At 39.8% G+C, this 26,972-nt stretch overlaps 1 protein-coding gene across 2 annotated transcripts in view; it reads right to left on the bottom strand.

Annotated features, from left to right (window-relative positions):
- TBL1X (transducin beta like 1 X-linked) overlaps positions 1-26,972 on the bottom strand; it is a 193,346-nt gene that overhangs the window by 14,294 nt on the left and 152,080 nt on the right. For both annotated transcript variants that reach the window (XM_059839727.1, XM_059839728.1), the window contains 7 exons: positions 22,578-22,723; positions 19,549-19,798; positions 12,965-13,097; positions 5,959-6,100; positions 3,127-3,190; positions 2,929-3,026; positions 1,344-1,404 (listed from right to left, as the gene is read on the bottom strand). In XM_059839727.1, coding sequence (XP_059695710.1) covers positions 1,344-1,404; positions 2,929-3,026; positions 3,127-3,190; positions 5,959-6,100; positions 12,965-13,097; positions 19,549-19,798; positions 22,578-22,723 — 894 coding nt within the window. The remainder of the gene's footprint in view (positions 1-1,343; positions 1,405-2,928; positions 3,027-3,126; positions 3,191-5,958; positions 6,101-12,964; positions 13,098-19,548; positions 19,799-22,577; positions 22,724-26,972) is intronic.

Raw genomic sequence — 26,972 nt, 5'->3', positions numbered from 1 at the left:
CCATGCACATGGAGATATTGTATTGGTAGATACAGCTGAGTTTTCAACTTGCTAAGAGGGGGATGGGGTGATTTGTCCTTGATGCACATCACTGCTAAGACAGCTTATGTGTCAGAGAACATGATTCTGAAAGGGCAACCAAGTACTGAATCCATAACTACTTCGATCACTAGTTAGGGATCAGAGGATTAGGAGTCTCATTAACTAAATCACTCTATGTGCACAGTTTGCTGTTATGGAACAGTTATGGTAGATAAATAAATGCCACAGTGAGAGAATCTGTCAGCAAACACCAACTCCTCTAAACCAACAGCTGCATTAATAAATGAGAGACAAGTGACAAAAATGCAGAGTATGGATTTGCTGTTTATTTTTTGTCTACTGCTGAATAACCATTTAGATTGTTACTGCATATTATTCACATCAGTGTAAATGTGAGAATAAGGACAGTCTGAGGTGAAAAGCATGTGCAAAATAATGTTTTAAAATTAGTATTGAAATGTGTTTTTAAACACCATTGTGAAAGCTTGTTGTAGTTAAAAATGGATTAGTTACAGTGAACTAGGAAGATGAACACCTCTGCATCAGAATCCAGAATGTTCTCATTGTTTTAAACTCAGTTTTACTATACCCCTTAAAATTCTCCACTATGACAATGTAGCCACTTTGGGTCATGAATTCAGCCATCATCTTAACAAGTCTGATCTCAGGTGAATTTCAGATTATGCCAATGACTGTCTGTTCTTCAAGATTATTTAGTATCTGTGACATCTCCTGTCTTCTTAAAACAATTCTACAAGTAACCATCCTAATAGCATTCTGGTGCAGCAAGATTTTGAAACTCAAGGCTGGTAACTGATTTCCAATAATCAGAGAAAGCAAATATTGAAGAAATTCAAGTTAAAATGAAAAGCTAAGAAATTCTGAGGACCTTTGTGAGTGCAGTGGTAAATGCAAGGTGCATGAGAGATCTGCCTGCTTCTGCCTCAAATCAGCTTCACTGAAACAGGAGCAGAGAGAATTGAAAAGATCTCAGACACCTCCACTGAAATGTTCTCCTCATGAATCACCACCTGGTACTATTCAAGCATATAGATAACAACAGGACTGCTCAGGTAGACATGGCTGGTGTACAAACCCTCTCCTAAAATCAGCTTTCAAAGGTAATTCTCACAGAACTGGGTCTTTCTGAAATGAGAATAAACCAACAAGCCGTGATACTCAGGATGGTTAAAGCACAAAAAAACTTGATTGAAACTTTTCTCTGGCAGATATGGATAAAGTACATTGACAGAATTAAGAACTGCATTTCATGTTCCCAACAAGAGTTATGCAAAAAGTACCTGAATGGAAAGGAAATTGCTGTTTAGCTTCTCCCGTGTGAGCATCCCAAATTATTGTTGTCTGCATTCAAAGAAAGGGTGGAAAAAAAAGATTAGTAACTGTTCATCTCAGAGAAAAAAGCACCCTCAGTAAATAGCAATTCTAAATGTTGAACTGATAAAATTATTGACTACAGAGAGCCTTGCGCGCTAAACAGTGGGAAAACCAGAAATTACTTCTAGGTATTACAGAATAATAACCTAAGTGTAGATAAAGAAGTGTCATGCCTACAGAAGAAGCAATATAACTATGAAGAATGGGCATACTCTCTCTGAATAATGCTAGAAGACAACACTATACATTTTTAATAAGCATATTGAAAAAAAAGTTTCAGTTATGATCTTTAAAGAACACTTTTTCCCTTTTCAAAAGATGCAAGTTGAATTCTACTTCAAAACGATGCTGAACCCCATTTGTAACAAACCAGTAAGTGAAATGTTTTTCACAGAGTACAGCAGAGCACACAGCACTTCTTGCCACTGAGGTGGGACAGACTCAGGTGTAATTGGCTTACTACAGGTTTAATCCATATTCACAGCACACGTGAGTGTGTCCCCTGTAGAGCTCAATACCACCTTCTGAGAGAATTATCAATTTATTGGGAGTATACACTTCCAGAAAATAAATTAAGGATGCATCATCTTGCTGATAATGGATCACCTAAAGAAATGCTGCTTTTATTGAGAATGTAAGTTTGCCAGAGTAATGGAATTACAATTGGGAGATCAGTGTAGCTAAATATAAGCCAGTATTAAAGCTTCCATTTCCACAAGATTATAAAAATATAGGGATTCACTGAGCTTACAAAGTACAAATCTCAGCTGGACTCCCCTCTGTCAGCTGCTGGAGAGAGGCACTGTCAGTGCATCTCACTGGAACACAAGCCATGCAGCCTACTCCTTGGAAGTGCCATTTTTCTCTCTGAATTTTGTGAAGGAAGCCAGGGATGACACATGCATCTAATCTTTAGACACTGAAAGTTAGGCAAGACGAATGCTGTGTACTTTTCAGTTTCAGTTTTAATGGCTCATCAGTCAGCTGTTCATGTTAATCTCTAATGTGCACTTAGCTGTAACTACTGTGTTTTGCTTGATTTTCAGTTCAGAACCATATTTTTTTTTGCATATTTCCAGAGGAAGCCATATATATTTTAGTCAGATAAAAGTGTTTCAACAATTAGATGAGCTAAAAGTTGTGGTATCTTTAAGATCACCTTCTTCCCATAAATAGCTGATATAACTACATATACTACAAAAACTATATACTACAAAACAAATATAAGCACTGTAAGCTATTCCTTCCTTAACAGAGACACACTCAAGATGCAATTTTACATGAGTTTTTTTTTTAAGTTAGTATTTTTCATGAAAATAGTATACATTCAGGCAGCCTCAAAAATGTAATCAACATGCACTAAAATATATTGAAGAAATGTAAACTCTACAGGGTGCCTGGAGAAGAAGAAAATAATCTTAAGGAATTTAGCAGCACAAGCTCACTCATCAGCATACTTATATGTTAGAATAATGTATTTTTAAAACTCACTTTATCAACACCAGCACTCAAAATATAATTCCCCTTTTTGTTCCATTTCAGGGCAAATATTGGACCTTTATGTTGACCTAAGGTGCTTGCAAGGTTACCTGGAATAAAGAACAGGTTATTATTACAATTTCTTTACAAACTGGTCAAATTACAGCTCACTGCTGTTTGATGTTTAAGAACAATTAATGTTTGACTTACCATCTTCTGTCCATATTCTTGCAAAACCATCATATGAGCCTGTAGCCAATAGTGTTCCATCACTCTGTTGGAATATATAAAAATGGCAAAGGTGGCTATGACATAAAATCTGTTTCAACCAAGCTTTTTCTTTCTTTTAAAGGTTTGCTAATTGTGATTTATGACTCTGAGTCCACTCATTGAGACAGATTATGCTATGATTTGAACTAAAGGTTATTACTTCAGACAGCACAGAGGAAATAAAATCCTCTAACATACAGTGAAATACTAGGCTATACCATCAAACATGAGCAATTTAATCAAAAAGACTAGAAAAAGAAAACAAGATAGAACAAGTTCTGTGGGCTTCTTCCACTTAACAAACAGATACTACTTAGACATAAAGGACCTACAAAACATCCACAGATGACTTAAACCCAGACTAAATCCCAGTTCACTGAAACTCAGGCACCTCTACTTGAAAGAAGGCCCTAAGTCACAAACACTCAGGTGAACACCTCAAATGTTATCCACCACCAAGGAATTGCTTTCCACTTGTCTGAACACAGACTCTCACATACGCTCATGGGCACAGTACCATGATGATAAAATGGATTCATTGGTCCAAATTAGGAGGAAAAAAAGCCCATGAATTTAATGAGAAAGTATTCTTGAAGGAACCCTTCACAGAAGGATGTGTCCTGTGCAGCCAGTGAAGCTGGTGTGATTGGGCCAGAATAATTAAAACAGAACTTTGCCATCTGGTGACACTGTTGAAGCAGGATATTTAGTTTTTCAACATTTCAGAAGCTGGATTGAGAGTGAGATTCATCCCATTTATCTCCAGACATGCAGAAGTTAGGAGTTAGTTCAGGAGTGACATCTAGTCTCCCTCCATTTCTAAGAGCATCATGTCACTACAACCCTGAAGTGTAACTCATGAACTCGTTTGCTTTAGATTAAGCCCAAACCAATATGAAGGCATGTATCTCTGTTTCTGCTGACTTAAGGTGAGTCTAAAGGACTAGTTTAGAAGGTTAAACCTACAGGAGATTAATCCTACCCATGGTATCAAAGGGCATGATCTGAATATGACCTCCAGAAATAATCTTTCCCATAACCTTTATGTCATGTAAGTCACATAAACCAGAGAACTAATTCAATACCACCAGTGTGAATATTTCACAGGGAAATATGTTTAATATTGTGGTTCTAAACAAACAATAAAGGCAGATGGCATTACTAGCTTGATTAATAGAAAATTAGAAAAAAGCATGAAATAATCCTTTAAAACATATGCCCACTCCAATCCTCCAAAAACACTGACTCAAAGCACTTGTAAATTTAACTCAAATATATAATAGTGTAGGGGGGAAAATATAATAACCTAAGTGGAGCTCACTGTGATGTACACTTCTCTGGACCAGTGATGAGAAGAAAGGTGATAAAGGGAAAAAAGAGAAAAAGAAAAGCTCAGGAACTTAGATATACAGTTTATCCTAATTCCTGCCTGGTAATTCATATTCTTTGGGAAACTCAAAGTAAGTTGGAAGCACTTCAAGTATTTGAATTAGGAACATTTCCCCACCTCAAGTACTAGTACAGTGCAAGTGAAGTACCAATGAAATCTGGAAGGTAAAGAACTACTACAGGAAACACTGGAGGGTTTTGGACAATTTTTCTCCTAACTGCTCTGTAGTCATTGCATGTTTTTTCCTCTTTCAATTTCTCTTTTCCTACTCCTAGATGCATTTTTTTCCCAACTATTTTTCTCCACTCTAATATCCACAGGAAACAAGTAATGAACATAAGCTTGAGTTTTATTTGCTTCCTTGACCCAGCTCTACTTTCTGTACTATTCACCAACTTCTTCCACTGTGCAAATATAAAATACACAGGGGAAAGGTGACTTGTGCAGTGGCCTTATCTTTACTTTGTGAAGCACCTAGCTCACCCGAAGGACAATACTGCAGTAAAGATTAATCGAAACCTGATCTCTGGCCAGCAACTGAGACTCTATATAACTGCTGAAAATCCTTTCTGCTACTTAATTAATTTGTTTTCCTAGGAAAACAAGACTAATGTGATCACTCTGTCTGTACTAATATCAGCAAAACAGGCAGAATGAAAATTATCTTGAAGTAATTAAGGTTTCTGCAGGGTCTTGTAAGATTTTTTGGCAACAATTCGAGCTGTCCAAAGGCACTGCCCAGAGACTGGGGATTCTGAACAATACCTGTCCTCTCTGCTCACTTCAGTATTCTTTGTGCATGAGCACATTACCTAAGGCAGGAGGTTTTGCAGGACAAAAGTTAAAAAGGGATCAGGCAAGACAGTTTCATCCAGAAGGTAAGGACAGAATAACTACACATGCTCCTATCAAGACACAGAAAATAATGTGAACACTGATTTAATTTTGCTGTGCACAGCATAATTCAAATGAGAGGATCTGGAGTCCAACCTCAGAAAAAGCTTCACTGGTGCTTTTATCTCCTTACATGCCAAAATAAAGCAACTATGAGATGCAAATACATTATTAATGAGGCTTCAGTATTAGATAGATTGTTTGTTTAATCTTTGTTCTTAAAGCTAGCTAAGTTTATTTTTACCCATGCTCCTAAAATAGAGATATAAATATATCATTGTTAAGCTCGAAGATGGCAACAGTCCTGGAAAATTACAGCATGTAGGAGAAAGTTCAGCCTATTATGAGTATTTGAAACAAGAGGTCAGTAGGTTAGGACAGAGCTTCTGGTCACCTCAGATATGAAAGATATGGAGCAGCAACTGTAATTGCCTTGGAATTAAATTTAGACAGTTAAAAACCATGCACAGTCTTAGAAGTTAGCTTACATTCCAGTCCAATGAAGTCACATCCTTATTGCTGGGGACATCATGTCCTCCTTCTCTTATGCAGTGCCTCAAAACCAGCTGAGTGGAACCGCTGTTGCTGTTCTCGTTGAGATTCCATATCCTGGCCGTTGAGTCTCCGGATCTAGAAAGCAATTATGCAAATAAGTTGAAAACTCCTCATGTTGACCAGCAAACTGTAAAAGCCTGTATTTCTGTTTTCATTGAGACAACATTACAGCCTTGCAGGAGATTGAAGGAACAAGAGCCACTGGCCTGTACTGTAACGGGAGTGTCTGACTGCACGGGGCTGCTGGGAACCTTCTGGCTCTGCACAAAACGCAGGTGTAAGGCTTTGGTGCTGGAATTAGCACAAACTCACCTAGGAGAGGGCCCTATTCTATTGAAATGTTCCAAATTTTGCAAGTAGAAGTTGTTTTGAACCTCCTGAGAATTTTGTTGTTTCTCCTGTGCACTGCCCAGAGTAGATCCAACCACCTTTCCCTAAACCTGCTGAACAAATCAGGGCATTACAAGCCTTTAAGAAGTAATTTTTTCTTTCCAACTCCTTCTGTACTCTGTGTACTTTTCTAAAAATGTTAACTCATATTTAAATTATACCTGTCATAATAATTCTGTTTATTCAGGGAAGTTTTACCTAAAACTTTTACATAAACTCCTGTCTACATTTTGCACTACATACCTAAAGCTGGCATCACCATAACTGAGTTAGTCTGGGGCAACTTACAGTAACTGTCTGTAGCCTGCATCATGCTGTCTGAAAAAGTGGCAAAATAAGTACTGCCATAATAGAAAAAGCCAGAGGCAGCATCAGGATTTTGGTCTATTTTATAGACCAATTATTTTCTACAGAGGTGGTTTTAATGCAGGTTGAAACCCTTATTTTGCTTAGAAAAGGTTTTGAGGAGGAAGAGTTTATCATTATCTACTTGTAAATAATATGTTTATTTTGACTTTGCATACATCTTTATTCTACTGAAAAATATCTCTGAGGTTCAGAGATAAATTTGCCATGGAGTGGAAGATATTACACTTTAAAAGTTTATTGGGATTTTTTTTGCACTCCCTCTCCTCAATTTTTTAAAACAACAACAATAACCAAAACCAAGTTTCCTGGATTGCTTGTTTTGTCCAGAAAGCAATTCTCATTTACATGCAGTATGTAGTAACTTGGAGCAGAGTTAGCATCTCTCTCACACTTGCAAGAATTCATACAGTGTGGATGAAATTTCATTGTTGATACATCTGATGTGTTAGCTTTTCCTTTTTTTTTTAAGTAGTGACAAAAAACTTTCTTTCCTATGCATTATCAAGGACAAAAAGTCTTTCTTCAAAGATCCATTTTTGAAGAAATGTATCTACCTGTAACCCATTTTTGCTTTGATAAGCCATGTTTTACTGAAAAAGAAATCCATCACAAGAGAATGCTAAGTTTTCTTTTGGTCTACTAGTAAAGCATTTTAATTATTGATACTAAGAATACCAGGCAAACTTTCAACACTTGACATGTCTTCAAATGTAAATATTAACCAAGCAATTATCAAACTCCATTGATCTCTGTGTATTATTTTACAAATAATTTAGCCTAATTTTACACAAACATTTCAACTGTAAAAGCAAACACCTCTCTGCCTGTAATAGGAACTCTGAGCTCCTCTGGGTTATGGCATGCCTGGGGAATGAGCCCCATCTCCTGTGAACCTTTTGTGCCAAGCTGAGATGTGATGGCTAGCCAGGGTTTTGAACCCAGCTATTCCTGTAAAGCCACTCTTTAATTTTCAAGATATATCTTCCACATTAGTGATTAAGAAATAATTCAGGTCAGGGTAATTTTTGCCACCACACAGCTGGGACTGTAATATGCACCCTTACTTCTTCAGAGGTCTGGAAAACTGACATTTTTGCATATGTTGGCTAGAAAATGAAGCAAGTTAATCATGAGGCTCAGAAGTTAAGGAACATTTTTAACTGTGGTAATTAACAATGATGGGAACATAAGTCTTTAAAGGACTGCTCCATTGGTTAACATGCTAAGTAGGAAATTCCTTCAGACCTGGCTTCTCTCCTATATAAGACTGCAGAACCATCCTGCCTTCACTGTAATAATTCAGTTTGTTATTGGACCCTGTGAATAAAGCACTCAGTCACTTGGCTATCAAATACAGTATCCTATTTGCTAGTTCTAAAAGGGTTATGTTTTGTTTTTCAACAGTTTTATTTAGTCAGTTTTCTGGCAAGGCCTTGGCAATCTTATTTTCCAGTATTTTAATTTTGTTTTTCCCTTTTCTACTCCCAAAGCTACACAAGCTATTATGTGTCCCTGCAGAGAGGCTTTATAAGCCTACCAGTGTGCAGCAAGTGAATTTGTGTGTCTTCCCTTTTGTTGCTGGGGAAAAAGAAAAAAAGAGCCCAGAGAATGCTCTGGAAAGTATTCTGATTTCTGTTGAACAATTCAGTGAACCCTGCCTTATTAGAGGAGCACAGTTCAAGCACAATTCAGAAAGATATTTAATCTCCTTTGCCCACAGAAGCATTTCTATCTACATGATAAAGCAGCTCATTCCAACATGCAAGTCACGAACACTTGAGTAATAGGTGTATTCCTCTGCCCTGTGGAAGAGTACTGCCAAATTTTAGGAAGGCTACTTCTGAAAGGATTTTATTTCATGCTCTCCTGCCCCAGTATGTTCATGAATCAAGGTAGACAAATGTTTGCAGAATTTAATTTGTGACATATAAAATCACCACTCTGTAACTGGAAACACAGAGGTTGTAAGTGCTGCAGCTGGATAAAGAATTTTCCAAGATGGTTGTTGAACCTTGGTATTTCTAATCTTCAGCTACAAGACTTAAAATCACTATTATTATGAGATGCAATATTGCTAATGTGTATTTACTACTTCTGGCTCCAACAGGTTAGAGTTTTTGCTATTTTATTTTAAGAGATATTACTGAAAGAATTATGGGAAAGAAATTCCTCATTTTTATTTTGACATCTAACATTTCCTTAAAAAAGCAGGTCTCTTAAACTAAGTGCTTACTCTTCCTAGACAGTTAGCAGAAGGAAGTCCCTCACAGGTGTCCTGATTAAGATCTCTGCCCCACTGATTCTACAACATTATTCCCTGCTACAGGTTATTCAAGCCAACCTCCCCTAATAGCTGATCACTTTGCATTCATGGATTTGATGCACTGAGGAAACCAGCCCAAATAGTCCCCTGCTAACAAATAAGCACTCAGAGTTAGCAGAATTAATATCTGGCACTGATGTTGAGGGGTGGTGTCTGAAATTAACACCCTCAACCTGGTAAGTCAAAAAGATTATTCTGAAAGGTAATTTACAGTGGATCTTAAACCACTGATATGAGGAGTACAGTAACCTGAAGTACTATAAATATAAAACCCAGAAATGATGACAGCAGATAGCCTGGAAACATCTTCTCTTGCTTTCAAGAGACACAGCCAGAACTGAAAGATCTCAGACAGCAGCTTTTAAGGATAATTACTTTGCTGACTAGGGAGAGCAAAAGGTGCACAGAGTGGTTTGGAAGAGACAAGTCACAGCCCCTCTGTGTGACAGAAGCTGGCATAGATTAGCTGATAAGCAAAGAAACCTACTGCTGGTTTTGGGACTGAGGCCAGGTCCCTCTGCTTCGTGGCTGTGTGAATTACTTGAAGGGCATGGCTGGATGTCACAGAACAGAACACTCTTGGAAACAGCGGAGGAACACAATGACAAAAACATCCTAAGTTCAACTGGAAAAGGTTTTGGAGTTCAAAGCTCTAGCAGCCTTGACATTCACAGTCCATCCACTTCCACACTGGGAAATTCAAGCATGTTCAGAACACTCTGTGTCACCAGACCACGATGACCTGTGCAAGCAAAGTGACAGGTTATTCCCTGGCCAGATTTTGGCTTGTTTTAATTAGCAGTCTTGCTTGGGTCTCTGATGTTCTCTCTGAATAACTCCGAAGCATGTCTTGGTGGTTGCAATGTCCAGAGATGATTCCCAGTGTGCAGTTTGTTTGGCAGGGCAGTTTGCTAGCACAGACAGCAGCCATTCTGTGCCAGCTGGCCTCAGTGCCCAGGAATATTCCCAGGCACAGTTAGTTTACTAATGTGGATGCAGCTGTAATGGATTTCTGCACTACACAGGGAACATAACCATCTGCAACAATTTAAATGTGTCATGAAATTAAAACTTAGATATTGAAAGATAACTAGTGGAAGATATCAGTCTTTGGGTTTATGGCTGGGAATGGCCAAATCTTGAGATTTAACCAAGCACCTTTTTTTTTGGTATCTTTTCACCTGTCCAAAACACTCTGCAATTATTTGCTTTGGAATGTTGACTTCCTTCATAAAGTGCAGTTAATCATCTCCCATGGCTGTATGCACACACTTCACTCCATTATTATAATGCTGCTGTTCATAACATCTAAGCATTCTTTTCATAGGCATCTGGTGACAGTCATGTCTTTGATAGCATTTACTGGTATTCCTAGTCTCCTCCATCCTCAGCTTTAAGGGTTATGTGTGTGGTGGAGGGGGAAGAGCAGCTGCAGAATATATTTTTCTAGCTATTTGATCAGAGAAATTCCTGTCTCTCTGTTTTATTTTGAAATAGCTCTGTTTTATTTTACAAAACCTGGAGAGTATATATTACTGTGCTAGTCTTCACACACTAGGAAATCAGTAACTGAGTAGATATGACATTAAATATCAAAATCCCTTTCTCTCAGTGGGATAGTCACTAAGTCTGGAAACCAGTGCTCTAGTTTTGGGTAACTCATTCTACATTTCTTTTAAACAGCTTGCTTCAGATTAGGTTCTGAACCTGCATTATTCTTTTAGTTGAGGATTACATCAGGTTGCTGTCTAAACTGCTGCTGCTAGTTGTTAAAAAAATCTATTGCCTGTGTAACAAGGCTTCAGGAAAATACTTTGCCATTAACTGAGATTCAATTAATCACTTTATAAACAAAACAAATATGTTATTATTTCCTCTATTTAATAGCTAGGTTTTGAAGTGTATTTCTTAGGATGGGTACAATCAAGCACATGGGAAACTTGAAGAAAAGTATTGACTGGGCAGCACAACATGGCTGTTACAGAATCTAACAATCTGATGCTCACTCAGACTAACTGCAGTGTTCTTTTTTTAATCATTACTTTTGTAAAGGGCAAACAGAGCTGCAGAATACTGTGGATCTCAGGGAATTTCTCTCCCTTGTTTAACTGGTGCTGTAACATGGAGTTTACCTGTAGATAAAAGCTTGCACTGTTAATATACCAGACAAAGGCTTCTTTGTGAAGTGGCATAATTACTCACTCAGCTCTCTTCCTTCAGTTTCACCTTCTTATGTGCATTCTCTGCCATTTCAGTCACTAAGCCTCACCGGGCACTGGCTGCTGCACTACCCCCACTTCAGCTGCATCCCTATCTTGCTTCTTACAAGCAGGCTATAATCTGACCAAGATGCACATGGATCTAAATTATTTGCATTGTCATTGCACTGCTGTTAGAGTAAAGCACATGACTGTACTTTGTAACCACATGTGTGGTTGCGTGCATCCACAGTCACTGGCAAAGCTCATTACAAAAGGCCTATTACACTGAAGGGTAAAGCTAATGGAATGGCTAGTGAGAGGGTATTCCTCTGGCTCAGCTATCTGACTAATAGTTCTGATTACCATCCTCCAGGTTTACCTGAAGCTACAGGTTTACCTGTAAGATATCACAATCCAGGGATCCATCCGCCAATGCTTAGCACCCTGAGGCAAAGTTAAACACACACTGCAACACATACTCTGGTTTATGAAATGCTCCACCATCTAAATTATGCACACTAGGACTGTGCACCATGGATCCTAGGGAAGCAGTCCACTGTGGCAAGCACTGACTTGCTTAAAATTGATAAATGAAGATGATAGTATTACAGATGCTGAAAGTGCTATCAGACCTAGATATTCCAGAAAAAAAGCATACTCAGCAGGATTCTGGTTCCCAAAATTCCAGTCTGTTGTCTGAAATTAATTTTTTGAAATTGCTATCTTCACTCTCTTGGAGATCTCTGCTATTCATCCACATGGAATTTATTTTATTTTTCTTTTCTATTTATACTGTAATTCCTTGTTTTCATGTACTAAGTGAAGTAAGTAAGAAGACTATTCTGATAATCTTGCAAAAAAGCTAGAAATAAAACAAGGACTCTCCTCTTCCTTGTGAGGGAAGTACCCTAATACTGCTAAGTAACTCTGAGTGATTTACCTCCTCAAACTATGATCAGCTTTACTCCATGTTCCCAGTTAGATCTAGTCTTCATGTCAAGGTTTAAGTTTAAGCATGAACACAGGTTCCACCAGTGCCAGCATTCAGCTCCTGGGGTATGTTTACAACCATGACTTTGTTTGAATCAAAAGTGCTTTTTTAAGTCAGTCTCCTGATCGTGCCACTTAGGATGCTTTGGTGGTCAATGCAGAGCAGTCCTGCAGAGGATAAACTAGACACCCTTCCAATGACACTAAACCACAACATTCCCTTAAACCACCCCTTACTGTTCAGCTCACTGAACAAACTTAAGTCCAGTCTGAAGCACCCCCATCTCCATACTTTTGAAAAAGCCCGGTGGATGCCAACGACTTTCTGAGACCCCAGTGTGAGTCAATAACCAAGAGCAATAGATTACATGATCTCCAAATATTCTGAGAAATTATCCAGAGCTATTAAAAAATATTTCTAAAAATTTGTGTGCATTTAGGACCACAGAATTTGGCCCTAAATCTTAAATGTACAAATTCTTCATATTTGTCATCACCTTATAACTATTAAGCAGTTATACAGGTATGGTACTGCTGAAAAAAACACTGCTGCAGGCTGATGAAACACCGCAGGGAATACTCATTCTCATCCCAAGTACACTTGCAAGTTCTAGCATCTCTAAATATTCTCTATTTGCAGGAGCTGGTTTGAGTCACATGTCTTACCCGGATGCTAGCAGGTCACTGACAGGGTTCCAGGCACAGATGAACACTTCTGATTCATGGCCCCGAAGGACTGTTGCTTTGTTAGGAGGAATTTCAACATCCCCGTCAATTTCCATTGGCTTTGAATGATTATCTGAAAGGAGATTTATCAAAATAAATAGTTTACAAGATGCAGTTAGGTCTGTTTTAAAGTCATGCTAGCTACCCAAGGCCTGAAGCTTACAGCAGCATATACACCAAAATTAATGCTCTGTGCTGTGTCACTGACAATATTACTCTATTTGCTTCTCTCTAGCCATTCAAATTTATGACATTTCTTCAAAATGTAGAGCTTTCCAAAACATTTTGTATAAATCTACATAGCTTTTCATCCCCCAAATACTCAGTTTAGTGTAGTTTCTTTTGAAGCTGGCCTCATTAAAAACAACATATAGATTTATTAAAATAATTTTTAAAAATAACAGAAAGCATTTATATTTTCTTACATAGTCTCCTATAAGTAATATCTGTGCTACTCACAGACCAAAAATATACTGAGGAGGGGCTTCATTCCTGGAGCACATCAGGGAATGGTGAATGATCACCTTCTCAAGGATATCACAATACAGGTACCAAGTGAGTCATAGATATACTTAACCTGTGTGCTGTAACTCTGCAGCTCTTTAGACTCATTACTTTTATAAACTTCCTTTATTGTCTTAAGCAAGAAAAAGTGAATTTAAAATTATGGATTTCTCTTAGTAACAACAATTCATTCCAACCTGCATCATGAACCATGTTTTTACTTCAGACTTTCTCTGCTTCTGTATAAATCTTCCTCATTAAGCTACACTTCCTGGCAGCATTACAAGATTATTATTCTCTGCAAACAAGACACCATGCGAGGACAGGTGACACACTGAAACAGCAGACACCAGATGCTACTCTACACACAAGTGTGGCCCATTCTGCAGAAAGCAAATCCAAGAGCAGGTAGCTGGCAGCCTCCTGTTACCTAACCAATGCTTTGGCCAGCTGATCAGCTCTGACTGATCAAAATGCAAGTTCTCTTTCTGGGTTAAGTCTTTCAGTTAGTCATTCTTTAATCACATATGAAGATCCATAGGTTTGCAAGTAGAATAATTATGCTCCCTTATTGCTGCATGTTTATGGCATTTAAAATCAGCCATCTGTCCTGATACTTCAGCTCTGCTCAGCTATTGCCCATCAGCTGGTGAAACATACTGTGACACTGCACAAGTGCCATTGGGAGGAAGATCTCCAGATTTCTACTCTTAGCTGGGCTTTCAGATACCTGGCTGTCAGGCACTTGGCTCTGCCTAACTTATGCTGAGTCACATAAATAGCACTTCTCATTTTGTATTTGGTTAGCCCCTAAAACTATGTCTGTGCCACATCTACGCCACAGATGGAATGGAATCTACATGAGTTACATCAAATCAAGTATTAAAATCAGGAAACAACCAACAGTAGTTTGACAGCTTATTTCTAATGAAAAAATATCTGTATTTTGGCTACACTCATTATCTATAGTGCTGCATAAACACTGGAAATGCCTATTTGTAAGATCCATACCTATGCTGAGTCCCTCTGTTAAGCCTTGTCCTTGATAATTCCCTATGTGTATGACTGAATACTGTTGAGATATACCTATACTCAAGATTTAGCCTGACACAAGCAGCTGGGATCTTTGATATTACTGAAGAGTGAAGCTCTCTTAAAATCCAGCAGAAGATACAAGCCTAGAACTCACAACCCTCTACTGCTCAGCACAGCACAGATTCACCATGCTTAAAGCATATTTTCATGAGAAAAACAGCAGCATGACAATGGCTATGCATTCATCTGTGTCCTCTTCACAGTGTGAGCTGGAAGCTGGGGGTAAATCAAGATGATGTTTCAAGCACTTTAATTTGAAAAACTTAAATGAGATGCTATGCTTACGACATAGGATCCTGCTGTTACCTGCCTGGCTCTAAGGGCAGGGCTGCTTTTTGCTCTCGATTAAAACCAAATGACAGCTGGGGAGCAGCATTACTCCAAGGTTCCAGAGTCAAGAGCAAAGCCATCTGATACCCAGGAATATTTTTCATTGGTATATGGCCAGATGCAAAAATCTAGACACACACTTTGAATTTTATTAACTGCTGTGAAAAAAACCCCACAAATAGTTATGCTGTGAAAAAGAAACCATGATTAGCTGATACCTGGATTAGTACAATTAGCAATTAAATACCTGCAGAATTATTTTGTATTGTATCTTCCAGTAATGTTTTTTACAGAACAGTTTGGGCGGTTTATGAGAAAGGAGAGGGAAGGATGAGAAGCCTTTCAAAAATAATTTGCCACTGTTCACATTTTATGTGTTTTCTTCCTACTTGCATCAGTAGTCAGAACATTCATATTTAGAGTGTTACTGTTCAGCACTGAACTTAAAATGCCCCACTGAACAAACAGGACAGTTCATGCCTCTGTGATACTGCCTCAGGCTCTTACCAGATCCAGAGAGACACTTGCAGTATATGACTGATAAGATAATGGTAACAACAAAAAACTGCAGAAACCCCTTAGCACAAACGGGCACCTTCTCAAGAGTGACAAGTTCCTTACCCAGCACAGCTCTGGTCTCACCTGGAAATTTGGCTTTCCTATGGATGCAGCTACAATGCGTGCATGGTGAATGAGAATGAATAGGTAAGTGAGATGCAGCAACCACCAAGAACAGGCTTCTTTTGTTCTAAAGTACCTTCCACGCAGAAAGCTTTTGTTAAGATCTTACTGAACAAAATTGCCCTGCAGGGGGTTCTCTGAAAGAGAAGGCATTTCTACTAACTGCAGCAGAGCCTCAGGTGAAAAAACCAAGTCTGCAGGTCACATAGGGAAGGACTCTGTCCAAATGTTAACACAAAACATCTTCTAAAGGCCAGGGGAGCTTTGGTTATAGTCTACATTATAATTCTTTTCCTCAAATGTATAAAAAATCCCAAATGACTGGAAATTAGAGATCATATTACCCCAAAGTATTAAGATTGAGGGGGTTTTTTAGTGTAAAAAGAAAAATTCTAACACATTGGTAAGTAATACTATTTCCTCCAAAGAAAATAAATAGATATTTTTAAGATCTTATGAGTGCTAACCCCGTCTTTTCTCAGGAAGTGTATTTTTTCTTTTTATAATTTTACTTAAATATTTAGAGGCCTTTCACTAAAGTTGTTCTTTATGGCTGTAGTCTTAATAAAGGAACAGGGTTTACTCCTCTTTCCAGAACTTTATTTTTTATAAACCTAAGCCAATCCTTGCAAATATAATGAAACAAATTACACTAAAAATATTTGTGTTGGAAAACGATCCAAAGTTTGGCTCCATTTCTACACGCTGACTTTTATTTTTTCCTGTAACATCTGAAGTGACTTAAAACTGAGAACATTACTTGGGAAGCAACCAGGAAAGGCAGGGACCTTTTTTATTCAGTAGTTGAATCTGCACCTCAAACTATTATTATTGTTTTCTGTCTCCTCTCTTTCTTAAATCTATCATATTGTATTGGTAATGCCACATACAAAAACTTATAATATAATATTAAATATTTTAAAACCTTTTTGGAAAGACTTAAGAGTGTCAGGGAGAACTCCATGCCAGAATAAATGTAAACTAGGTAATTTCTCTAAGACATTTCTTCCTCCCGCTCCACCCATTCCACCTTTTTTGAAAGCCTGGTATTTGGGTGACTTCCAGGTTATGACTAAGGACTAGCACATTATTTAAACGTGTGCCAATCTATGTCAGGTCTGCGGAATACAACAACCGTAAAAATTAAGGTTTGGGAAGTTTCTCACAGCTTTCATATCAGCAGTCTTTTCTACTCATGATTATTTCTTTCTCCCAGGAAAAGTCCTTCTCAACATTCCAAGAAAAGTTCTGTAACTGTTTGTGAAAATCCCTCTATTAAAAAAAGCAGTGAGAATGATTATTTTTTTAATTAGAAAATGTCAGATTTGAGACATCAAAGCTTACAGTGTGGCTATAAAAACGAACTGATCTTTATGCCTTTCCTTTTGTTAATACAACAAGAGGTATATTTCTTTGGATCAGAAGGAAATACATCTGAGTGGTTCTCCTTTAGTGATGAACCAATGATCAGTTTTCTGCCTTAAGAATTTGGCTTTTTCTGGCCCTGAGACAGTGAGACATTCCCCTAAAATTTTCACATGTCAGCTGAAGACGTGTCATCAAACAAGATGTCAGCATTTGATACATTTAACAGCATTTTAATTTCAGTTTTTACCCCTTCACATATGGAATGATTAAGTTTCAGAGCAGAAGGTTAGTTGAAAGTAAAACATATGCAATCCATAGCCTAAGAACAGATTAATATTTTTAAAATGTTTAGATCTTTTTTACACTTGCTTTCTCAAATAAAAATGTTATTTAAATAACTGCAGTTTTACTGCGGGAAACTAACCTGTCTAACTGGAATTCTTGGAAGGAAAACCTGTTTTGAAAGTGTTTTTCTCACTGACCCACAGAGTAATCTATTCAGATCAAAGAGAAGGTGGAGACTGATAAAGGTTATCTACATTGCAGAACTAATAAAATCTGTGACATGACTACAGTCCTGACCTTGTCTAAGCCAAAGAACTGTTAGGACTTCCTATAAAACCTGCCATGCATCAAGAAACTTCCTCTAGAGTTTTCTTGTAAGACAACTGGGCAGTAAGGGCTGGTTTCAGAAGTCAGCCAGTACACAATGGGCCTTGCACACAGAAACGAGAACCAGTAATCCCATCTGTCCCACAGTGTTAGCACAAGCATCAGGATCTAGTTACACAAGCAGGTAGGTCCCACTCCATGTTGGAAATGTCTGACTTTGGGTGACTAATATGTAATTGCAGACTCCCTTAGACACCCATGAACAAAGGGGAATTCATCACTCTTGAGAACCGACTGTTCCCAAAGACTAAGGAAATCTCAGGAAGGTGGGACCTTCAATTGGATACTTGCAGTGAATTTATGAATAAGCACATGCTATTAAATAAAAGACCGAAGAACAATTTTGCTCTGTGTCTTCAGGACAGGTTGGCTGCATCCAAGCTGTTTGCCAGGAATGGTCCTTGGCACATGTGCTTGGCAATGCTGATCAGGAATATGGATAGTTGGTGTAGTCCAAACTGGGCTAATGACCATGACAGTAAGGCTAGGGATGCTCCTGTCCTTGGCCACACCCTACAAAAATGGAAGCTGGAACATGCCAAACTGGGCCAAGGACCATGCCTAGGCTATGGATAATCACGGGACAGCTACTGCACAAGGCTATGCACTGGTCACACAACAATGACACACATAGGCCTTGTAGATCTGTTGGAGGTTGGGATTACTCTCGTTTTCTTTCTCTCAGGGAATTTTCTCCCATATATTGCTAAGGGACAATAACAACAGGTACTTAAGAGAGAAAAAAGAAGATGCCACAGTACAGGGGAAGGGTGGGGCTGGCTACTCTATTAGGTGAGTGGTTTCCCTTGGAGGGGCAGAGATAGCGGGAGATTTGGGCTGGGGGAAGGGGCTGAGGGCAGCTCCTCGCTCTCTCTCATTTGTCGGCATCAGAGGGGAAACAGGCTGCCATCTCTGTGGGGAGAATTCATCACCACTGTGAGGCTCCATCTCCTGCTGTCTTCTCCCACCCTTGCTGCTTCCAAGGTTCCTGTTACAGCTCATTTTGTTCTCCAAAGAGGCAGGGGACCTACTGCTCCTGTGGGTTTGTAAAGCAGGCCCCCTTTCCCATCCCTTCCGCTGGCTGAGCGGCCATTACTGTGTGGCGCGGCGGCTGGGCTCGCGCCACAGCGCCCCCTGCAGCCGCGGGGGAACATCACACCCGCCCTGCCCTGCCCTGCCTGGCTGGGAGCCAGCAGCGCCCCTGCCGGCCGTGACCAGAACTGCACCCACGGGAAAGCGCTGCAGCCAAGAGAAGGCTGGCACCGCGTTTGTGGTTCTGTCTGTTGTTGGTGCTGGCGTGGTTGTTTGTTTAGCCTAGTTACACATATACATGGCAGTAAAGAACTGTTATTCCCTTTCCCATATCTTTGCCTGAAAGTCTCTTAATTTCAAAGCCATAATAATTTAAAGGCAATAATTTGGGGGTCACATTCTCCATTCCAAGGGAGGTTCCTGCCTCCTCTGGCGGACACCTGTCTTTCAAACCAAGACAAGGTCCCAGCCTCTCAACCCATCTCTCTCCTAGCTTGGCCAAAATGACAAGATTTGGCTAGAGCCCAGTTTTTACCCAATATCTAAAAGGATCTAGAAGGCTGATAGTAAAGTCTGGGTAGCCTGCTCCAATGAGAGAGCATACAGCTCCACCTCTTGATTTTGTCTTCAACTTGCAATTCTGAACATATCTGAAGTTTTCAGATATTGTTAGAGACAGTAAAACACAGCCCTTTAGAAATGCCCCACCCTCCTGGAATGATTGCCCTTAGTTCTACCGCCGTGCAGAAAGCACACTTTGCACCCCACCCCGCAACTAAGTACAAGAATATTATGGAAACACAAACTGCCCAGCGGTGGCAGGCATTTGCATGTTGGCTTACTTATTGCATGTGCCCCATTCTCCTCTCCATTCACAGTGGCTTCTCCGTTCTTTGGTGTGTTCTGCTGGGAAACAGCAGTCGTCGTGGCTCCCGCTGTGGCCGCCGTAGCTGCCGCCGCTGCCGCGGCGCTGGCCTGCTGCTGCGCGAGCTTCTCTCGGAAGGCTTGCTGCCGGGTCTGGACGACATCAGGCATCACCGCGTCTATCAGAGACAGGGACTCTATTGGCCTGCCATCAAATACTGTACCATCCTGCAGGGAAAATAAGCAGAAGGGAAATCCCAGGTTTAGGATCTTCACCACTCAGGCGGCAAAGAATCGCAAAACGAGGCTGTGTGAAGATAGTACCGTTTGACTTAACCAATAGGGACAGAGGACTAGGGACTGCTTCTCTCTCAGATCCGTGATGGTGGCACTCATGGGCCATTCAGAAATCTGAACAGTCAAAAAGCAATTTGCTGGAATTTTATAGAAACTTCTACCATATAAATGCTTTATAGATGCAAAAGGAGTTAAGCTGTGTTAAAAAATACGTCTGACTAATGACAAAAATTTCACTTTGTTTTCTGTTTGAAAAAATAGAGTCATGGCTAAAGCCACGATAAAGGCAAAGAGACTTTGGTTAAACTGTTTGTTTCCTACACTTGCAGGAGCAGAGGAATGGAATAGAAGCAGATGTATAATGAACCTCAGCCAAAACATGATGTATGCACAAATTCAGTGGTTTCTTAAGCAGTGTTTTTCAACCCAGCACCACCATTTGTAGCTGATCATACAAGACAGCCTTAGCATTATTTTTCTTTTATTCCACTATATTATTTATAATAGTTATGACTTTCATTTTGATTTCTGTAAATTAGACTTCAGCTTCAACAACCAATTGAGTAAACTTTTAGGGGCTGTTGAAGACTTAATACAGACTATATTGACTTAGCTTTTCTTCACTTTCACTTTCTTATTATCTTAAATATAGGGGAAAGATTTTAGTAGTCTTTGTAAAGTGCAATTTTGCCAATCTTCTGCAAACTCCCTTCAACTCTTTGAAATAATAATGATCTGGTGGTGAAAGATTTGCTCTTGAGAAAGAGCAAGTAAGAATAGGATACAGATAGATAATGTAGCTGATAAACAATATAATCTTCCAAAGGTGAGAACAGTTAATATAGAAAAATAGCTGCTTGACTGACTGGTATGTTTCTGCTGACCTAGTTGTTGCATTACCCCTTATAATTACAATGTTAAGATAATACATATTTGTTTCCTCATGGGGAAGAAAAAGTAGAAGACAGTCATTAGAGAAGAAACCATAATCTCTTTCTCCTCAACATTTTTTTATGTGTCTGCCAAAATTTATTTGAATCTTGACTCAAATTCTTGCTACACAATAAACAAAATGTTTGCCAACACATCCTGACATCTTACATTTTCATCTGTAAATGTGCTCACTGGACTATTTACATGACTGTCCTTTAACAGATCACAAACAGTAATTTTATACACACTAGTTCATAGACTCACTGATTACTTGTCACTCTTAAGTAATACACATAGAAAAGTAACACACAGGGAAGCATCTATGGTAGCCCTTCCTGGGATTCAGATGTAGCATGAATGGCCCTTGCTTTGCTGCAATATACTTTATGTATTAGAACAGGATCACAGACTGGCTTGGGTTGGGTTGGAAAGGACCTTAAAGGTCATACAGCTCCAACATCCCTGTCGTGGGCAAGGACACCTTCCACTAGATCATGCTCAGGGCCCCGTTCAACCTGACTCAAATCATGATGAGAGAGCAACATAAATCTTAATGGTGACAACTGGCATATTTTCAGATTATTCTCTCATTTTAGGGAAAGTCTTGAAGCTGGGTAAGTGCAGGCCCCTACAACCTAACCTAAGTAATTCAGAGCTGGAACCTTCTTACTGTGTAGCTCCAGATTCAGGCACGGGGCAAAATGTTAAGTAGCAGCAAATTGAGAAAGCTTCCTAACACTGGTTTGTTATTACAACTGCATCAGAGTGCAGCTTGGCGTGAATGTCAAATGTTATTGCCCCATTTACAAAATAACACATATACAAATCTTATACATGGTATTGAGTCACCAGAGGAAAAAACACACAGAATGTTTGAATAAAACTGAAAGAGTTTCCAAACTACACATTGCAAACAACACAGCCTTTTCTCTATTTTATATTCCTTTGTTCTCACCCATGCTGTTCACATGCTACATTCAGGTATGGAGGAAAAAGCAGTAGCTTGTCTATATTAATGGACAGATGTTTGTCCATCAGAAATATCTATCATAAAAATCTTGTAATGCAGCACTTCCTTATCTGTCACACTTCATTCCCTCTCAAAGCACCACGTCTTTAAGGTTGGCAGGGCAAAAACACTGGCTTTTCCCACATCCCTTCTTTGTTTCCACTGGCAGCTCAAGGAGAACAGAGACAGTCTGTGGCTGTTCATACAACATCTACAGAAAACCTGCATCCCAGCCACATTGAGAATTTACATGCAACTGTTTCACCATGAACATGATGCCTCAACTCATATGATCTAGGCCAAAGTCACTGGAATCACTCTCCAGTGACCTCTGTGGATTTTTGATCAGGCTTCTTATGGCTTGTGAACAGTGCTGCCTGCTAGGAGGTGTCATTAACCTATGCTGCAGGGTTTTCCTGCCAAATTCTGCTATGACCTTGAAAATGCAAGGCTGTAAGCACAGGCACTTTTTCTTGTTTGCTGCAAGAACCTGTACACCCCGGATTTGTTGGCTGGGGTAGCAGAAACAGCACAAAACACCAGATAAGCAGCGCAGAGAACGCCTCCCTGCCACAGCTGAAAACCAGCAACACATCTCCACCTCAGAGCTTTCTGGCTCTCTGCTGGGATGGGGCAAAGTACGAGGAATAAAATTAAACCGGGAAAAGCTGGGCAGTGGCTCGTGCTGGGGCTGCTGGGGCTGCTGCTCGGCACGTCCCAGGGTGTGGCGGTGGCAGCGGTGGCAGCGGTGGCAGCAGTGGCACTTACTTCATTGATGCTGATCTCGGCCTCCACATACTGGAGCCCCTTCTGGAGGATGGAGATGAGTGCAGCAGGTGGCACTAGTGTTCCGTTGATGTTGGACTGGCTGATGTGGCTCTCGATACCGAAGGTAAAGGCCGAGTGGGAGAAACCTGAGAGCAGGAAAAGGAAGCCATGATATGAAATCTAAATGCACCAGTCAGATACACCTTCATGGTCTAAAAATAATTCTGTCTTGAGATCTAAGAGACGCTGCCGTGTAAGCAGAAGGGTGTGGGCTGTCTGCTCGGAGCTGGGGAGGTCAACCTGAGCCACCCTGACTGCCCATCCCCCCCTCCCTCCCCCACATCCAGGGGAAGACATATAGAAATGGAAATGCATGCAGAGAAAAATAACTGCACTAACCGAAACAAAACCCCCCAAAACATGTAAAACACCAGCAATCACCTCAAGGGCAGGTCCAGCTAAAAAAAGTGCTTCAAATCTCCATTTCCCTTGCTGAATTTCAGTGCTGGGTGTTTGTGGAAGCTGCACACTTCAATCCCTACCAGCATACAAGTTGTATAAAATCAAGGCATAGATGCAGCTGACACAGAGGAGCCATTTCCCTACCAGGGAAAAGATTTCAAATCCTCTGCTCATTTATTGCTAGTACAATATGATGGGCAGAGCACTGCCATTAAAACATGAAACTACAAAAAGGCCAGCCCTGTAAACCTATTTTCTGTACGTGAACAGCAATAGCAAAAGTAATTAACTGGGATGTGCCACACAGCAGATGACAAGCTGAGGTGGCCTGTACTTCAGCCAGAAGTCTTTCTCTTCCCTGTTTCATTTTTGTCATTGTCTGCGTAAGTAAGTGGCAACGAAGGCGACAGCACTGAAAATTAAAGAATTTTGGCAGACAAATTTTAAAGAGTGCTGCCTTAAATTCTGGCTGAAGCTTCTCAGAACTGTTGCTGGGTATGGAGGCGAGTGCTGCAGAGAGTCTGTACAGAGGGGCAGCTGTGGGAGGGGGGAGGGGGAACAGGATGTAGATATAACTGTAGGAACCCATTTATCATCACAGTGTCTCCAGAGCATTAATCTAACATTAAAAGCCTTGGGGAAACCACCCATGCACTGTCTCAAACAGGAAGAGCTCTCATCGTCTCCACCAACTAGACAAGAAAAAACAACAAACAACAAACCCCCCAAAAAAGAAAAAGAAAGCAGCTTTCAAATGAAAATACTTCCGTTAAATATAGCTGTGCCTCTTCCCCTTGTCAACACTAGTTTCATTTATAGCTCTGTCCGTTAAGGGATTTCCCCTATATCACTGCAATGTCCAATTGTGTGCAGGCTGGGGATGTGATTTTGGGCTCGCTTGACAGTAGTGCTTTCTTTCTCTCTTTTCAAGATGCTTTTCCCAGCTAGCTCAATTATTAACACAGATAGCTAGCAAAAACAAGCTGAGAAACAGAATGCCTCCCACGTTTGAAACCAAGGTATGTATTTCTCTGATTCTCCCCCTCCCCCTCTTATTTTGCTGCTGCTTTTCTCTTTTTCATTCCAACAGCTTCCACTCTCTCCCCTCCCACCCTAATTTCCCTTCCTGGCGCTCTCCCAGTTTTGGGGGATGCTTGGGATGCTTTGGACACTTTTTAGGAAATAGCAGGTCCACCTATGAACAGAATTCCACAGGATAACAAGGCATTAAAAAAAGGACAGATAAAAAACCCCCACTGAAAAACTGCAGTATCTTTTATGTAATCCCTAGGCCAATTTCTTATTCTGTATTGCTCTTTATGTCCTGGTCTAGTTTATGAGCTGCTGGACCTCCAGCTGTGAAATAGACTGTAAGATCTGCAGGGCAGTGTTTTTCCCTGGTTATTAGTTTTGTAGGACATCTAAGCACATTACTGGGAACCACAAGGAGGAAGAAATCAAGCACTGAGCATACATAGCCTGCACTTGAGAGGTCTAGGGCCTAATCACTGAACCCTCCATGTGTATCTATAAATACATGGCATAAAACCAATCAGAATTAGAGAATCAAGATTCCTCTTAATTTATGTGTATTTGAGTTAATCAACAATGGCAACACAATTTTCTTAAAACAGAATGATTGTAAAAATACATGACAGATAAATTGGTAAATCTACATAAGAATGAGCAAATTGAGCTGCTGTCCAAGAGCACTAAAGGTGACTGTTAAAATATCCAGCAGCCAGTGTACAAGTCAACAGCTCAGAAAATTGTAACAGGGGTCTCTGACTGAAACAACAGGTGGATGGCATAAAAATGGTAACCAACAAACATGGAGACAAAAAAAAAAGGGGAAAACCATGACTGCGATCTATGGCAGACATAAATCTTAAGTATGACATCTTACATCTCATTATTGTATTTTGTATCTTACAGACTTTTTAGCTGGCTGCTGGCATATCTCAAGCCCCATCTTCACCAGGAGACAGATGATTGTGCACACAGCTAAACCGCTTTGTTCAGTCCTGATCCCCAGAGAGCAACTTAATTCACCTCACAGCATGTGAGAAGAAACTTTTCAGTACAAAACTCAGTTGTGTTTTTGCAATGAAACATGTTATTTTACTGTTTCTCTGGATGCTGAGAAACTATTACCAAAGCATCTGTCAAATGAGGAAACACAAAACTCCTGGTACACTGTCACAGAGGAGCAATCTCACTCACACACCTCCAGCAGCTGTGAGAAACTTTGCTAAGATTTTATCAGACAAGATCTGATTAACAAAAATCAATGGCACAAAACTGTTTAAGTGGGTCCTGCTGGACATAGTGCTCCTCGCACCTCTTGAAAAAAATGCACCCAATACAATTGTAGTTAAAAAAAAAAACCAAAAACCCAACAGAAATATGCCAACCAGTCCTCCAACAGATAGCTAATTCCCTCCTGGTTTCTTGTATTACCACAGCAGTTATATAAGGCTCATTTGAAAATAAACTGTTTTAAAACCACCTCACAGAGTCAACAAAATCCTCAATGAAGCTGTACCTACATCAGGTTTCTGCTAACACTGAAGAATCACCTGAGCTTTACTTTTATAGTTACCAGATGCCATCAGTTCTCTTCAGGGCTCTGCATTGAACACTAAATCACACAGCAAAACTGCAGCTCCCTAGCTTAGCTCTTACGAAAAGGTGATTTATATTAAACAAAGGCAATTTTAAAAAATGTTAGCTTGTTAACCTGGCTCTCCTTCTAAGCTCATGAAGGGGACACAAAGCCAAGACACAAGCACCACCCCCACTCCCAGTCTGCCAAGGCAGTTGGGGAGCGTGAGCAGAGACAGAAGGTGCTCTGCAAGTGGGGATCTGAAGGAAGGATGTGGTGGGGGTGACATGAAATTACAGCAGACAAACTGAAAATGCCGTGGCAGCAGTGAAATGAATGAAAGATGCAAATCCGTGTCTGTATGCATTCCTTCTCATAAATTCTGTCACTGGTGACTGCAATAATCACTCTATAAAACAATAATTTCTGTTCAAATAGCACCAGTATACAAAATCTTAGTGCAATATACCCTTTGAAGACACATGCAGTGAGACTATGAGCTTTTAAGGTTAAAAGCATGAACACAAAAGGCTGAAGAGGAGAAGGCACTGTCACACAGGTTTCATAGCAGTGAACCAGTTGCTATTGCTGTGACATGACCAGTGCCCTAAATGGCATCATTCAGCACACTTGAGAGAATGGCTTCCAGGTTTCTTCTGCCTCAAAAAAGATGGAAAAAAAGAAACCATCAAACTATGCATAATCTGTAAATACATTATCATAAATGAAAAATATACCCACAAGAACAGCGCAGAAAAAAATTCTTGTGCAGAAAAAAATTCAACTTGGGATGATCTTGGTATGAATGGAGATGACTTATCAACTGTGAAATAGTTGGACCTGAAGTATTTCACAGAGCATAAAAGCAGAGAAGAAATGATGAATGTAGAAAACAATTACTTAAATGACCCCCCCAATCTCAAAAATTATTACACAAGTCAGAAACAGACTTGGAAACTGACTGAAATTCCTAATGGAGAGATTCCCACACTTTTTTTGTACTGACAGTGGTAACAGGTCCTGGTTCTGTGCTATATCTTTTCCCACACTGAGGTGTCTGTATATACTCTCAGTGGTACATACACAGCCGTTTGGGAATTCTTGCCCTAGGCAGTGCCAAAAAATGCATATGTAGGACTGTGTTTTGCAAAATTTCACTGATAGGTTTTGCTATAACTGCAAAAACGGAGATGATGGAGGGTTTTTCCTTTGGCTGTTCCTTTTTCAGTTAAAAATGGCTTCCCTTTGAAGCTAGATTTGTCATTGATCATAAAATGACAAGGTTTTATTTAATGAACATAATGATGCTTGTTGCATGCTTGTTTGAT

This window comes from Haemorhous mexicanus, chromosome 2 (assembly GCF_027477595.1).
Source record: "Haemorhous mexicanus isolate bHaeMex1 chromosome 2, bHaeMex1.pri, whole genome shotgun sequence".
Taxonomy (NCBI): domain Eukaryota; kingdom Metazoa; phylum Chordata; class Aves; order Passeriformes; family Fringillidae; genus Haemorhous; species Haemorhous mexicanus.
Note: the sequence above shows the minus strand (reverse complement) of the source record. Positions and strands in the feature narration are given on the sequence as shown.